We start from the raw sequence: 14080 nt of genomic DNA, 5'->3' as shown, positions 1-14080 counted from the left end.
ATATCTATATTCCTTCGCATATTTTATGACGTTTTTTATTTTTATTTTCGCGACGTAAGAATCATTGTATATGTTTATTTGAATTATAAAAAAATCGTCTGGAATGGCTAATATAGACGCGTAAGTTCTTTCCAGAGCTATCAGGCAGACGATCGAGTTATAAAGTTATAAAACGTGTCGCTCTTGCGAAATTGCGATTCCTTCTTATGAAATTTAGTTTTGTAACAGAATTTACGATTATTTTTTCGGTTATTTTTTTTTTTTTGTTATTAAAGAAAAAAATTAATTGGAAAGACAAACTTTCATGGAGTAATAAAAAAGGGCTTTCTTAATGTTCTTTGCAAAAAATGTTCTTAATAATTTTGTGTGGCTATGAAAATAGCCGTTTTTTGATTTACACAACCTTAGGCATGAATTATAATGTATGTTACGTTTGATGCACACAGGATGTCAAACAGGATATGCTGTTAAAACTTGATCCCAAAAGTGAAAAAACCGGTGTTCGGAAAATCTCTGCATCCACATAAACTCGGATAAATAATCAGCTACCATTTCGCGATTAGTTGGCCCCATCATTGATTTGAATTTTGCTTTTGCTCGACACCACATAGCTTCCACGTGATTTGTTGTTACACCTGTCTGTGGATCTACAAAGTTGAGGGTGTGGTTAACGGTACCATGTAAATATGCTGGAGCTTGCAAATCATTATATGCTCTCCACATGTCACTCCAGACAATAGAGCCAGGAAGTATCCATTGATGTATGATAGGAATTAATGTTGCAGCATCGCGGTTCTGGACAGGAATCAAAAAGCCTTTCTTCGTTGCAGGTTCATACCCACCAAATATCCACTGCTGCGGGATTATTCTACCAACTTGATATTTTCTTCGACAAAAAACAGATTCATCTATTTCAACAATGCACCCTGGACCGCCTATTGGCTCAGGGTTATTGAGGAAATATGAGACGCAAATGTCTCTGCAAAATTGATTCCAATCAACAATGGTGCTGTCGTTTCCGATATTTAACTCTTGCCTTAAATCACTTATTGATAATCCCCGGCTCTTACCTGCACTTCTACTCCAAGCGTAAGTTAAGCCCAATATTTGCCACAATTGTAGGTGAGATTTCTCAAAGAAGCTGCCTTTTCTAATGTTAAAGGTTCTTTTGCAGCGCTTGACTGGACATCTCCAAATAACTTGATCAACTGACCCATTCTTTGTTTGCTGTGTGCAGGGCACGTTACATACACTACAATTCATGCTTTCAGCGAGTAAACCATAAGTTCTGCACCAGTGAATTGTAGCTTCGATATCGTATTTGAATTTTGCTCCTATTTCTGTCAAAGAAAGTGAGTCAAAAACGTCTATTGTTGGTCTTCGAAGAGCCATGATATGTAGATAAATGAAGAAGCAGAAAAACTATTCTGAAGCACTCCTTTTTATATGACAAACATAATGAAAATGAATTCACGGGGGGTTAACTTGAAGTTTTAAAAGAAAGTCAATAGTTTTAAAGAATTATTTTTATAATTAAAAAATTTTTATCTTGTTTTAAAGTGAATTGTAAAATATAATCAATGAAAGAATTTTTCAACTTATTTGACAAAAGTTTTAAAAGACACTCAAGCTAACAAACTAAGAATCCAGTTGAAGCAAATTGACGCGATAAGAGTAAATGCCATTGAATTTCATTACCTGGTAAGAGAAAAAAAATGCGGTCAATACACCTGATTATGAAACTTAACGCACCGGTTCTTTGTTCTTTTATTCGAAATCTTTTATATAAAAAATAAAAACCAGGCTGTTGATACTTTGAAAGGATAACTTTTAAACAAAAAAAAATCACTTTTCAAGATGGCGAATATTAGCGATTTGTGGTATATTTTTGTACTTTCGACATCAGATTAGAGCACTTTCCGTTGATTTTGAGACCCATGTTTTTATACGATTCTTAATCAGCATAAAATTCTCTATCAGAATCAATCATAAAATTAGGGGGGGGGGGGGGGGGGGAGAAAGTGGAGTAGCGCCGAAAAAAAATAATTTGTCACAGTTTTAAAGAACTTAGCAAAGCCAATTTATGGCAAAACCCAAGTATAACTAAGTATTTAATATTAACAAAATATGATTTACCACCTTTACATAAACCAAATTTTATTTGAAAAAAACAAATCGGTTATTATGTGCTTTTTATGACAAATGAAATAATATATGAAATATGAAAAACAAATCTTTCGGGCACGATATCGTACCCGATTATGATCAAATATAATATAATACGCATTTTTGATAAATAAGTAGTATTGAACTCGAATTCGAAACTTAAAACTAAATGCGTATTTTTCTGGCATCAACGGCGGTATGTTATACGTGATCAATACTCCGAGTATTTACAATACTAGATATGCCGACTGGGAACTTTTTGCAAGTTTTCATTAGGCTTAAACTTTTAAAGTTTTAGCTGAAATAAAACTTCAACCACTTAAAATGATTGCAGAAGACTAAAGATGAGAAATTTGCTTGAAAACATGTTAAAACTGACAGCAGAAACTGCAGAAAACAAGAAGTAGGGCATAATAATATCATAAGATTGGAAAACGAGTGAAGAACTTGCAAATGATTTGTGTAAAGTTTTGACCGAAAAAGGCAATATACATATGATAGGTTACATATATTAACAGTTTAGGTTGATGACTATTTGTAAATAAATAGGATTGAAGAAATGAATGGCTGGTGTGTTAGAAAGTGAAATGGCAAAAGGTGTAGCAAACTCTGAAGTTCATTTATTACTAACTTGAGAAGCAGAAAACGAGAATAGATATAACTATATCAGCATACAGCCATGCTTATTCGTGCCAGAAAATAATCATACCTAAACAAGTTGAAAACTATCTGGCTCCATCTTCTTACAAATTAGCACTCTTCACTTTAGTGAAGAAGAGGGAGGCATCAACTATATGCAAAAAGGAAGAAAATATGATGAGGGTTTTAAAATAAATAGAGAATCATATCGGAAGAAGATGCACGATCAAGAAGGATAAAAATATTTTAAGAGAAGATTAAAAAAATTCTTTTGTAAGTTTAATTTATATTTGAATTCATTCTGTTACAACAATGTTATTCCAACTTTCTTTTTCTCATAACTTGAAGGAAATTAAACCATTTTCTGGGTTTTATATAAAAAAAAAAGCTTCTTTCAATAAGTTGTCATTAGTTGACGAGTTATGTAAGTGAGTGCCCTCTCCGCAGTGATATTTTTTATTTTTTGTTTTGACTTTAATCTCTCATCATCACAAACAGCTTTACAGTTTGTGATGATGAGAGATTAAATGAAAGATCAAAACAGTTTGGAAGCGAAAGAATTTAGAGCGATTTGTAATATGAGAATGTTCTTTTTGATTTTACATCAATACGTATATTAAGACAAAACTTTAGCAGATCGGGAGTTTTCTCCAAAATTCAAGTTAAAGCTATATTCAGCTTCTTGTTTCTGTAAACAAGGACTTTATTCGAAGCAATGGTATATTATATATTCTAGATGTCTAACTTCGATCCGAAAAGTGAAGCCGTGGAAGCCATTTCTAATTCTGGCAAAAACATGCATTTTTAACTTTTATTTCGCACGTCGGATATAGCTTTTGCCCTTATTACAAATGGCGGATTCAATTTGTAAACAAAAAAAGCGACTTCACTTTTCGTCCAATAAAATCCCGCAAGTTAGACATCTATTATATATCATTGATTCGATGTTTCGCGACAAAATTTTGACCTTCGTGTTATATAACGTCACCCACCTTTGTCTTTCTTTCAATAAACTTCTTACAATAAGACTTTGAGTAGGGATCTTAGGCAATTTTTATAGCCAATGTAAATCTTTTTTATTTAAAATGCATTGGATTCCTTAATATATTTTCTTTTCAAAATGGTATCAACCACTTCTGTAGCTTATTTAGTTCCAAAGATATTCGTGTTTTAATATTTTCAATTCATATTCACTTTATGAAATATTTCCGTAAAGTATCTCGTTAAAACTTTTGGCACCGAAAAAAAAAAACTTTATCTTTTTTTTTTCTTGAGCAAAAAGTTGCGTTAACAATAAAATATCTAAAGACGGGGGAAATTTATAAAATTTCTACTTAGAAAACAAAAAACCCACCCTATTAGATAACCAAAAACAAAAAAAACAACTGATTGACATAATAAGTAAATAGTTGCAGAATCTATTTTTATGTGGGGACGAAAGAATTAGCTTAATTTACTTGTATATAAATAAAACTGAAACATTTAAAGCAAAACGATGTCCCCAAAAAAATTATTGTAGTGCAACCTTTTCTAAAAAAAATAACATCTATATATACATATATACTATTTATTTTCATGGGTGGGTTTTCATTCTTCGACACCTACATAAATTCATTTGTTGCGTTTTTTAGACAAAGTTTTTCAAAAACGTACGATATATTTTTTTCCGCGATAAAATATCACGTGACAAAACTCCCTATTTTTATATAATAAAATTTGATACTTTTTTTTTTAGATTTTCTACTAAAAGTTCGTCCGTCGTAGTGGTAAAAATTATTTATTATTTTAATTTGTTTAGGGAAACTTTTACGTGATCAATGCTTTGGAAATGCGATTGCTTTATTTTCGAGAACATTTCTTCGGTTCGTTTCCGCGCCACAACTTTAAAATAATTATGAATTCGACTACTTTTCTTGTCTCATTTGCAAAATACCATTGAGCATTTCTAGCTAAAAATGATCTTTTTTCTATAAAAACACGGGAAGAAACTCTTTTAAAGAAAGTTTCAATAGCTGAAGGGAGATAGTGAAGATTTTTATGAACAAAATGGCTCTCATTAGATGGATTGTTTTGTCAGTTTTATTTGATAGCCTCGTTTTATGATTTACTTCAACTTTAACATATTTTCTATTTTCTGAGGTTTCCTTTTCAGTGTCAGTTTTATTACTTTGTTAAATTGCGAGAAAATAGTTATTAGTTATCAATTTGTTACGTATCAGTAGGTAGAAGACAATTGTAAATGTTTCTATTGAAAAACACTCCTTTTCCTTTTAAATTTGAAACCGTAAACATTAATTGAAGTATTGCTCGTGTAGTTTGACTTGAAAAGAGTTGGTTTTATGCTTTCACTCATCCGTTGAAATTCCTTTTAAAAATCAAAGTTTTCACTGTGACAAAAGACCATCAGCAAAACATTTTGACAAATTTTGAGTTATTTACACTTCTGATTTACTTTACTAGCTTTCGAAAATTGACTTCGTTCGAACTTGTAAGTAGATCAATTCAAGAGGGAGACAAATAACCTCTTATTCTAATTTTATGTTAATTCTTTTGTCTAAACAACTTCTCTCTAAAAACACCCCTCCCCTACCCTAGAAAAAACCTTTCTAGAAAATAATTAGTTATTAATTTGTTAGGTATCAATAGGTTAGCAATGCGTATAAGACAATTGTAAATGTTTATATTGAAAAACTTTCATTTTCCTTGTAAATTTGAAACTGTAAAGGTTAATTGTAGTATTATTCGTGTAGTTTGACTTAAAAAGAGTTGATTTTATGCTTTCATAGATCCCTTGAAATTCTTTGTGAAAATTAGTTTTTAATGTGATAAAAACCCATCAGAGTTTCGAAAAATAGAATCATTTACACTTTTGTTTTACTTTACTAGCCTTCAAAAATCGACTTCGTTCGGCCTTATGAGTATATCAATTCTTGAGGGCGATACACCCATATAACCAAAATACATACGAGCATGAGTGATACATCCAAATAACCTCCTATTCAAGTTTTATGTAAACTCTTTTGTCTAATCAATTCTCTCTCTCACTAAAACACCCCTTCCCCACCCATACCCTACTCACCTTTAAAGCTTTACGGAAACGTCTCCCTTTAGCATATTAGAAGTGGAAAAAAAAAAATTAGAAAATCAACTTTGAGATATGCATTTCTTTAAAAATAAATTCTTCCACTTTTTTATGGACTTATTTTTGCATTCTTGAAAATCCACTATATTAAAAAACTTAAAAACATGCATTTCTTTAAAAATAAATTCTTCCATTTATTTAGTGACTTCATTTTGAATAATTGAAAACCCACAATATTAAAATACAAGAAGTTCATTGCAGTCCCTTTTAATCAAAAGTTGCACCCTTCTTACCCTGTTAAAATAAGAAGTAAAAATTATTACTCTGGGAGGATGTTTAGCTGATGTTGACTTGCTGACATTGGTTTTATAAAATTACAAAAACAAATTGTGTTAGTAAAATTGCAGCTAACAACAAGCATTAAGAGTTATTACAACCCTAACAACGCTTTAAGCTAAACTTTAAGTTGTTGACATTTTTATCGCTGCATTCACCTCGGCCCTAAGTTCATAAAGTATTAGTGAAGGAAAATGTTCGAAATTGAACATTAGTAACAGAAAGCACCACTTGAAAAATAGGATTTAGAAATACCTTGAAAAATAGGATATTAGGTTAAAAAAAATAGATAAGATAGTCCAGCAAGCACACAACGTTGAAATAACGTTGATCGACGTTGATCAACGTTATTTCAACGTTGTGTGCTTTGCTGGGAGGGTAGTAGCTCCTTTTTCTCTTCTCAGCTAAGTCTCTAAATTATTTATTCTCTTGTAAGCAAATTTCTTTCGATAAAGAAAAATAAATTTACCGCTAAAATAAAGCGCATCGCTGTTGTTTCGACTCTAACAGTTCTATTCTCTATTTTTATCGACTTGTTGAACTTAATCGTTCCCTTTAAAAACGACACTTTGAATCTGAACTCAAAATCGGCTTTATTTATCATGCAGTTTTTACCCCCTGAAAATGTAACAAGAGTTCAAAAAGATGAGTTTTTGATATCAGAGTTTTAATGTTTCAATTGAAAGTTATTTTTTAGAAATTCTTTTTTATATTTAATATATGAGGGGTGTAAGGGAAAATAGAATGTGATTTTTTAGAAATTAAAAAAAGAATATTTAGCGACTTTTTGTCATAATTTTGTAAAACAGATTGCTACTCGATGTTGGGTTTTTCAGAAATAAAAATATTTGGGGATTGGCTGTAAAGAGCTGAAATGATCTCTTGATATTTCTAGAACTTTTGTAGCTGCAGCGAGACAAACCCTGTTTTTAAGCCTTAGAGAATATTTTTAATCACTTATTTCAACGCATGGTTTTAGATTTTATACTTTGCAGTTAATACATAAGCTTGTATCCAATGTGTCCCAATGGGCATGCGTCGTCCGCGCGGCGTCCGTAGGACGTCCGTTAGACGTCCAGACGTCCTTAGGACGTCCGTGGGTCGTCGTGCGGACGACGCATGCCCACTGGGGTACTATACGCGGACAGCAATATTTAAAAATCTACGAAAATTGATGTTAATCTCTATTACCTTTAAAATAAAACAGAAATCTTTTTTGTAATAAGGTTGCAAAATATAGTCGAAAGAGATATAATGGCTCCCTTGGGATTGTAATATGCAATATATAGGAAACGTTTAAAATACCTTATGTTTGATGATACTATTACGATAATAATGATATTATTGTTTAATGATAATATTACGTTTAATGATGAAATGAAACAAATTATATAAAGCGTTGAGCAAATCAGACTTTAGCAAGTTTTTTTTTTTTTTTTTTTTTTTTTTTGTTTCTGGTTTTGGTTTCTTTACTTATTCAACATGTGGTCTTCTTTAGTCAGACTGACTGCTTTTCTTATGATATTGATTTAAATTTAAAAATGAAAAGCCTCACTTTAAAATTTCACTTATAAATAACATTTTTTACCTGCATTCTGTATATTATGACTTTTTTGGTTAACAGAAGCAAACTCTTCTGTTAACCAAAAGTCTCTCTTATAACTTTAGATAGAAGGATAAGAATTGAGTTATAGATTTTTTTATTATTATGCAAAAATTTTTCTATTTTTACAAAATTGAAAGCAAGTATTTTTTGTTTGTTTAAAATACCAAAAAAAGTATAAAAACTTCTTACTTTTAAGAATTGTCATAAGATGCTTTTAATATTCTCAGGAAAAATGAGAATAAAAAGAATATAGAGATTTTCAGGAGAACTGAGAATATGTAAAGCGTGACATGATAAAGTGAGCCTAGAGAGCGATTACAAACTGTAGTTCCACATTCCACGTTTGAGTTTTCAATTACAACTAAACCCTCACTCTGTTTGATGTTTTAAAATAACTCTGTGAGCAAACGGACGTTTTTCAAATGAGAACATCGCCGCAGGAGTTGAGTTGTTTGATTGATGAAAATCGCAAACCTCTATCTGCATTTTCTTGTTGATTTCTGAACGAACGATGCGAAAGAAGTGTTAATGATTTTGTTGTTATGTGTCACGCAGTTGTTAAAATTAGTTTTGAGTAGATTATATTTCTATTAGTTTGGATTTTAGAGAAAAAGCGATAAAAAGCTCTGTTAATTCAATTACTTTATGTCTCTTTGCCTGAAGTTATAAATTTGAAATGTTTTAGTTTCTTTTTAAAATCAAATAGCGCGCTTTTTAATTCTTTTGGCCAAGTTTCTGATTGGCTTATTTGTTATTCGTATTTCTATTGGTAGAAGCGCAACCAAAGTTTGAGATTTGCGTACGACAAGTTTCAAAAAATATTTGGATTCTGTATTTCGCAAATTTTTTATTTGTTTGACAAATATTTAACAAATAAAATTTTTTTTTTGAAATTTGTGATCTTTTGGACTGTTTTAATCTCTTTGATATAAAAATAAAATCCACATATTTATTAAACACGATATTGCGTTTTCAAATTTTTCAAATTTTATCTTGATTAATTTTTGTTGCAAACAAATAAATATTAATAATAACATTAATATCTTATTTTTCTTCATATGAAGGTCTTTCTTCAGTTGATCGAAAGTTGTTCTTGGAATGCTTCTTTGAAGCGCAGGCGTCGATTACAGAGGACTTGAAAAGATCAATTAATGAACGTCGGTGGGGGATTGTTATAAAAAATGGAAAAAATGCTATTGAAGTTTCACATGAGAAATATTTCATGCAGAAATTTTTTGAAGCAGGATGCAAGTTGAATCATTTATGGGTTGATAAAAATATTTTATCTGAGGATGAGAAAAAACTTGTCATTTTAAGTTCGACCAACGTTCGTGATGTCAATTTAAATCATCCAGTGAAGATCGATGGATGGACACCGACACATAAAATTGAATGGTTGCGGATAAGCACCCATTATACTTTCGTATCAAAGAACGAGTTCGAAGGTTTCTTTCTTCCGTGGATTCGACTCGCTGATGAATTAAATCTTTACCTTCACGACGACACGAACTTCATTGACGATATTTGCGAATGGCTTCGTGGTTCGAATTTCAGGAGGTTGATGATTTCTACCGACCACTGTGCAGAATGTTTTAACAATATCGAAGAGTTTAAAGAAACACGAAAAAATGTTTAAAATGTTAAATAAAAAATAACTACAACTGCAAATATGTAAAAAGTATATGTAATACAAGAATGTTTTTATAACATCAAAGAGTTGAAAAAGTTGAAGTGATACGAAATACTTTTGATTGTTAAAAATATTTTTAATATGTTAAATAGAAATGTTAAATGTTAAATAAGTAATGCAAGAATTATTTATGAAATGAAATGTTAAGTAATTTTAAAAAGAAAAAAAACAACTTTCTTATAAAACATGAAAAGTGGAAAAAAAACGGAACGATCTTCATTTTTATTTGGAGTTTTTTTTGCAAATATTTGTTGTTTATTAAAACTTAAAAATGTTTTTTTAAATTCTTCAGAAAATCACAGAAATAGAATAAAATGATAATAATTTAATGTAATAACAATAATGGAAATATAAAAAGATTACCTTGGTTTTATTGTTGATGTCAATGGCGACAGTTAAAAAAAAAATCGAGTTTTTAAGATGAGATTCGAAATTTTTTGAAAAGTTTTTTTTATTAGTTGTTAAGAAGTAAAAAAAAATTGGAATTTGGAAAATCGAAAAAAAAGTTCGAACGGTAGACATTTTTTTTTTCTCAAAGGAAGATAATAGCTTAAAAATTCGTTTTTTTGTAAAAAAATGCTTGAATTTTATAAGATAATTTGTTTCGTGAAATTTTTGGTTGTTTTCTAATGAAGTTTTTTTCAACTCTAATTATTTATATTAACTTATTTCATTTTTCATACAATTTACACTTGCCGTTTCCATAGTAATTAAAATGATCTTAAGTGAAAAAAGTCTGAAAAAAAATTTTTTGTTCAAGATAGGTTTCAAAGAGGTATGGGGCATACTCTAATTTCTAGAATGTCGATAATGATCTTGAATAAGGATGATTTGCAAAACGTTTCTACCAACAATCCCGCCCCGGACCCCTAACTGGCCTATTCCTAGGACTACGTCTTCTAAAAGTCTAAAAATTGTTATTGGTACTTTTAAGAAACATTGTTGGGTCTATTTTTAGGAAAACTTACTGATAGCCCTGCTCTTGAGATTTATAAAACATTTCCAACTCATAAATAAACTCTTGTGAAACAAAAATCATAAAAAAATGATCACGATGAAATCTTCTAGGTTGCCATAAAAACAACCAGTTAACATTTACATTCAGATTTATCATGGTTAATTTAAAAAAATTTAAATTGCAGCCCATTTAAATTTCCTTATTTAACTTAAATTTTTAACATGTTTACGACGAAACAAACATTGTTGGGTAACTGGCAATACCTCGTAACCATCCGATCCTAGGTAATGGTTGTCTTTTTCCTCAAAATAAAATTTCTACGCGTTTTGTTATCTCGTCAGTCATGCATGCACAACCCATGAGGCGCTGCTTTTTCGATGTCATCAAACTATGTATACCTAGTTCCAATGCCGGATTAACCCGGGTTCCTGGGAGCTTAGGCGCCCGGCCCCCAAAAATTACGGTATCAGTGGGGCCCCCGATTTTTAACGTTTATATTATTTTTTTTATTGTATATGATTTGACATTCTAAATTAATTTTATTAATTTCTAAGGAAATTAATTTTGATAACTTCTAATCAAATTAATTCCATTAATTTCTCATGTAATTAAAAATAAAAACTCTAAACTTTTAAAAAGAAGTTCGAACTTGAACACGTTCGAACTGTATTGGAAAAAAGTTCGAACAATTTTTATCTTTTTTTACTTACTTGAAAAAGTGAAATAAACGGATACAAGCTAAATGCTAAACTGCTTCATTATTTATCAAGAAATGCGAATTGACATTTTGATTTGAATTTTTTACTTTATTTGAGAACAAATAATATCACTTAAATTAATAATTGTTTGTTTTTTTATTTTTTTTTATTTATTGGTAAATATGTATTAAATATTTTATATATTTTTTGAAATATTAGTTTTTTACTTCTTTTTTTTTTTTTACCACAATAGAGTTATAAATTAAGATTACAATTATTTTTGCAATAATTGGACAATAATGTACAGAAAATATCTAAGCGGGAATTTAAAACTCAAACTGAAAAAAAAAAAATGTGACAGATAGCAAACAATATTAAAAAAAATCCCAAACTTGACTAGTTTTTTTCGATCTCCTTATAAAGCATTAGAGGAGAATCAATGTTTGTCAACTGAATCAAACCCAACTGCAGAAACTTCACAATTGCAGAACGTAACAGATAATTCTTCAATGAACAATGTATCGGTGTTATCCAATTCAACAGCGCAGCAAAAAAATGTGTCATATGGCAATGTAAGAATAGCTTTGAATTTAGAGGAAGGAATAAATAGTTAAATTTATTGTTATTATTGTTAGTACCATTATTATTATTTCTTTTGTTATTGTTATTATTATTATTATTGTTATTATTTTTGTTATGAGTAATATTATTAAACGCATTATTATCTTTAATCGTTAACTTAAGCTGCACCGTTGTTTTTTGTTTTAGTCCAGTTTGTTAATATGTCAATCTGACCCAGCATTGTGGACGGATTTGAAAGAAGCACAACGCTACTGGATTTCTATAAAAGAAATTCCTGATCAAAATGTTGAATACAAAAGTTTTGAAAAATCTAAAAAAGTAACAATCACCAAAATAAAGTGCTGCTCTCTTATCTATTTTTCTTTTAAGTTGAAAAATGATCAAATTCGAAAGAGAGACTGGCTTACTTATTCACCATCCACAGGAAAAATATTTTCTTTCTTCTGCTTGCTTTTTTAAGATTCAGACGACAATTTTAGATCTGAATTCAACGACTGGGCGCATGGACTGCGTTCTATACATAGACACGAACAAAGCAAGCAGCATTCTGATGCAGTCCAGTACTGTTTTGGAAAAGTTACATTAAAAGGAAAAATTGATATTCATTTAAAACAGCAGTTGAAGGATGAAAAGCGTTACTGGAGAGAAGTTCTGAGAAGAGTTGTTGAATGCTTGAAGTTTTTGTGCAGTCGATAACTAGCTCTTAGAGGTGATTCAGAAGAAATAGGTGGCTTCAGTAATGGAAATTTTCTCGGGGCCTTAGAGTTTTTTGCAAAATTTGATCCATTCCTTGCTAAACACTTAGAAAGCCGAGGAAACCAGGGCAGAGGAAATGTTTCATACATTTCATCAACAAGTTATGAAGAAATTGTCTAATGAGAAGAATATATCAGCACTTGAATGTTTACAAGCAATTCGTAGGAATAAGTTAGAATCAGTTTTTCCCAATGTTGACATCGCATATCGGATTTTTCTTACTCTTCCCATTACTAATTGTAGTGCAGAGAGAGCATTTTCAAAAATGGCAATAGTTAAGAATGATCTCCGTTCCTCAATGTTAAATGATCGTTTAAATGCTCTTTGTTTAATGACAATTGAAAGAACACTGTTAAAAAATATAAATTTTCAAGATGTTGTAATTGATTTTGCAAATAAAAAAGCAAGAAAAGTTTCTATTTAAATAAAAAAGTAATGTTATGTTTTTTGCATTCATTTTTAAATACACTTTTTTAGGAATTGGGCCCCAAATATTTTTCGGCTCCCGGCCCCAAGACCCTTAATCCGGCCTTGCCTACTTCCGTTGTGTAAGGCAACAAAAATGGTTGATTTTAATTCTTATGTTTGACTTAAATTTCTAAGAACTTTTTGACTACAAACTTTTCTTACATAGGTGAAGTAAACATCCCCTTTAAGTGAAAAGAGAAGTTGTAATAGTCTCAAATTCAAATAAAGTCAGTAGAATTCTGTAAAAGAAATAAGTTGAAGAAATAATCAGGTCACTCGTTGTTCGTAATTCTGATTAAGACCTTTATAAAACTTGATTTAGATTTAATCAACCTTTTTGTAAGTGAGATGATGTTCAAAATAACCAGATTATAATCTTTTATCAATGCCTATTATCAATTAATAATATCAATGCAAATGAAATTTATTTTGGGCTTTGATTAAAATAATTTCATATATTTTTAAAATACTTGTTCTATCATCATTATAACCATATATGGTTATATATATATATATATATATATATATATATATATATATATATATATATATATATATATATATATATATATATATACATATATATATATATATATATATATATATATATATATAGGTTGTGTGATCATATATTGTCTAAAACCAAACAACAGTTATGAATTTAATGCTACAAAAAAAATTTATGCATCAAAGTGGAAAACATTTTAAATAAAGAATATGGTTTGAATTTAGGGAGATAATTTAGTTGCTTTTTTATGTCATTTAAAAATAGTTTAGTAGATTTTACAGTAAGTTTATTTATTATAGCTAATATTTTTATTAGTTTCTTTAAATAATTTTCTGTACATTATGGTCATAAAAGATGGTTATAATAGAATAAAAAGGGAATGTAAAATGTAGTCTTTACAATATTTTTAGTTTTTAACTATCATTTTATATGATTTTTTTAGAAATTGCAAAATTTGCTTTACCAATAGCTGGCCAGACACCTTGGTAGAGAGACAGACCACAATTCCGGCGCAGGCGAATTATTATGCTATTTGACTGCATTAATCAATAACACTCCAAGAAAAGGGCCACGTGCATGTACTTTTCAACT

At 29.9% G+C, this 14080-nt stretch overlaps 1 protein-coding gene and 1 long non-coding RNA gene across 2 annotated transcripts; one reads left to right on the top strand and one right to left on the bottom strand.

Annotated features, from left to right (window-relative positions):
- Positions 1 to 450: 450 nt before the first annotated feature.
- Positions 451 to 1392, bottom strand: LOC149894052 (uncharacterized). Its single transcript, XM_090076893.1, has one exon. The coding sequence runs from the start codon at positions 1390 to 1392 to the stop codon at positions 451 to 453; it is 942 nt and encodes a 313-aa protein (XP_089933019.1).
- A 1580-nt stretch (positions 1393 to 2972) lies between these two features.
- On the top strand, positions 2973 to 9009 carry LOC149894051 (uncharacterized). The gene is made up of 3 exons (XR_016446301.1): positions 2973 to 3078; positions 4541 to 4571; positions 8894 to 9009. It is a non-coding gene; the product is annotated as an uncharacterized LOC149894051 (long non-coding RNA).
- The last annotated feature ends 5071 nt before the right edge of the window (positions 9010 to 14080 follow it).

The sequence above is a fragment of the Hydra viridissima genome, unplaced genomic scaffold (assembly GCF_058129835.1).
Source record: "Hydra viridissima isolate aposymbiotic clone 2 unplaced genomic scaffold, HvirCarnegie_v1 scaffold_1, whole genome shotgun sequence".
Taxonomy (NCBI): domain Eukaryota; kingdom Metazoa; phylum Cnidaria; class Hydrozoa; order Anthoathecata; family Hydridae; genus Hydra; species Hydra viridissima.
Note: the sequence above shows the minus strand (reverse complement) of the source record. Positions and strands in the feature narration are given on the sequence as shown.

What these genes read in the sequence shown, in the direction of transcription:
- LOC149894052 (XM_090076893.1), bottom strand. Translation starts at nt 1,392, where the DNA reads ATGGCTCTTCGAAGACCAACAATAGACGTTTTTGACTCACTTTCTTTG.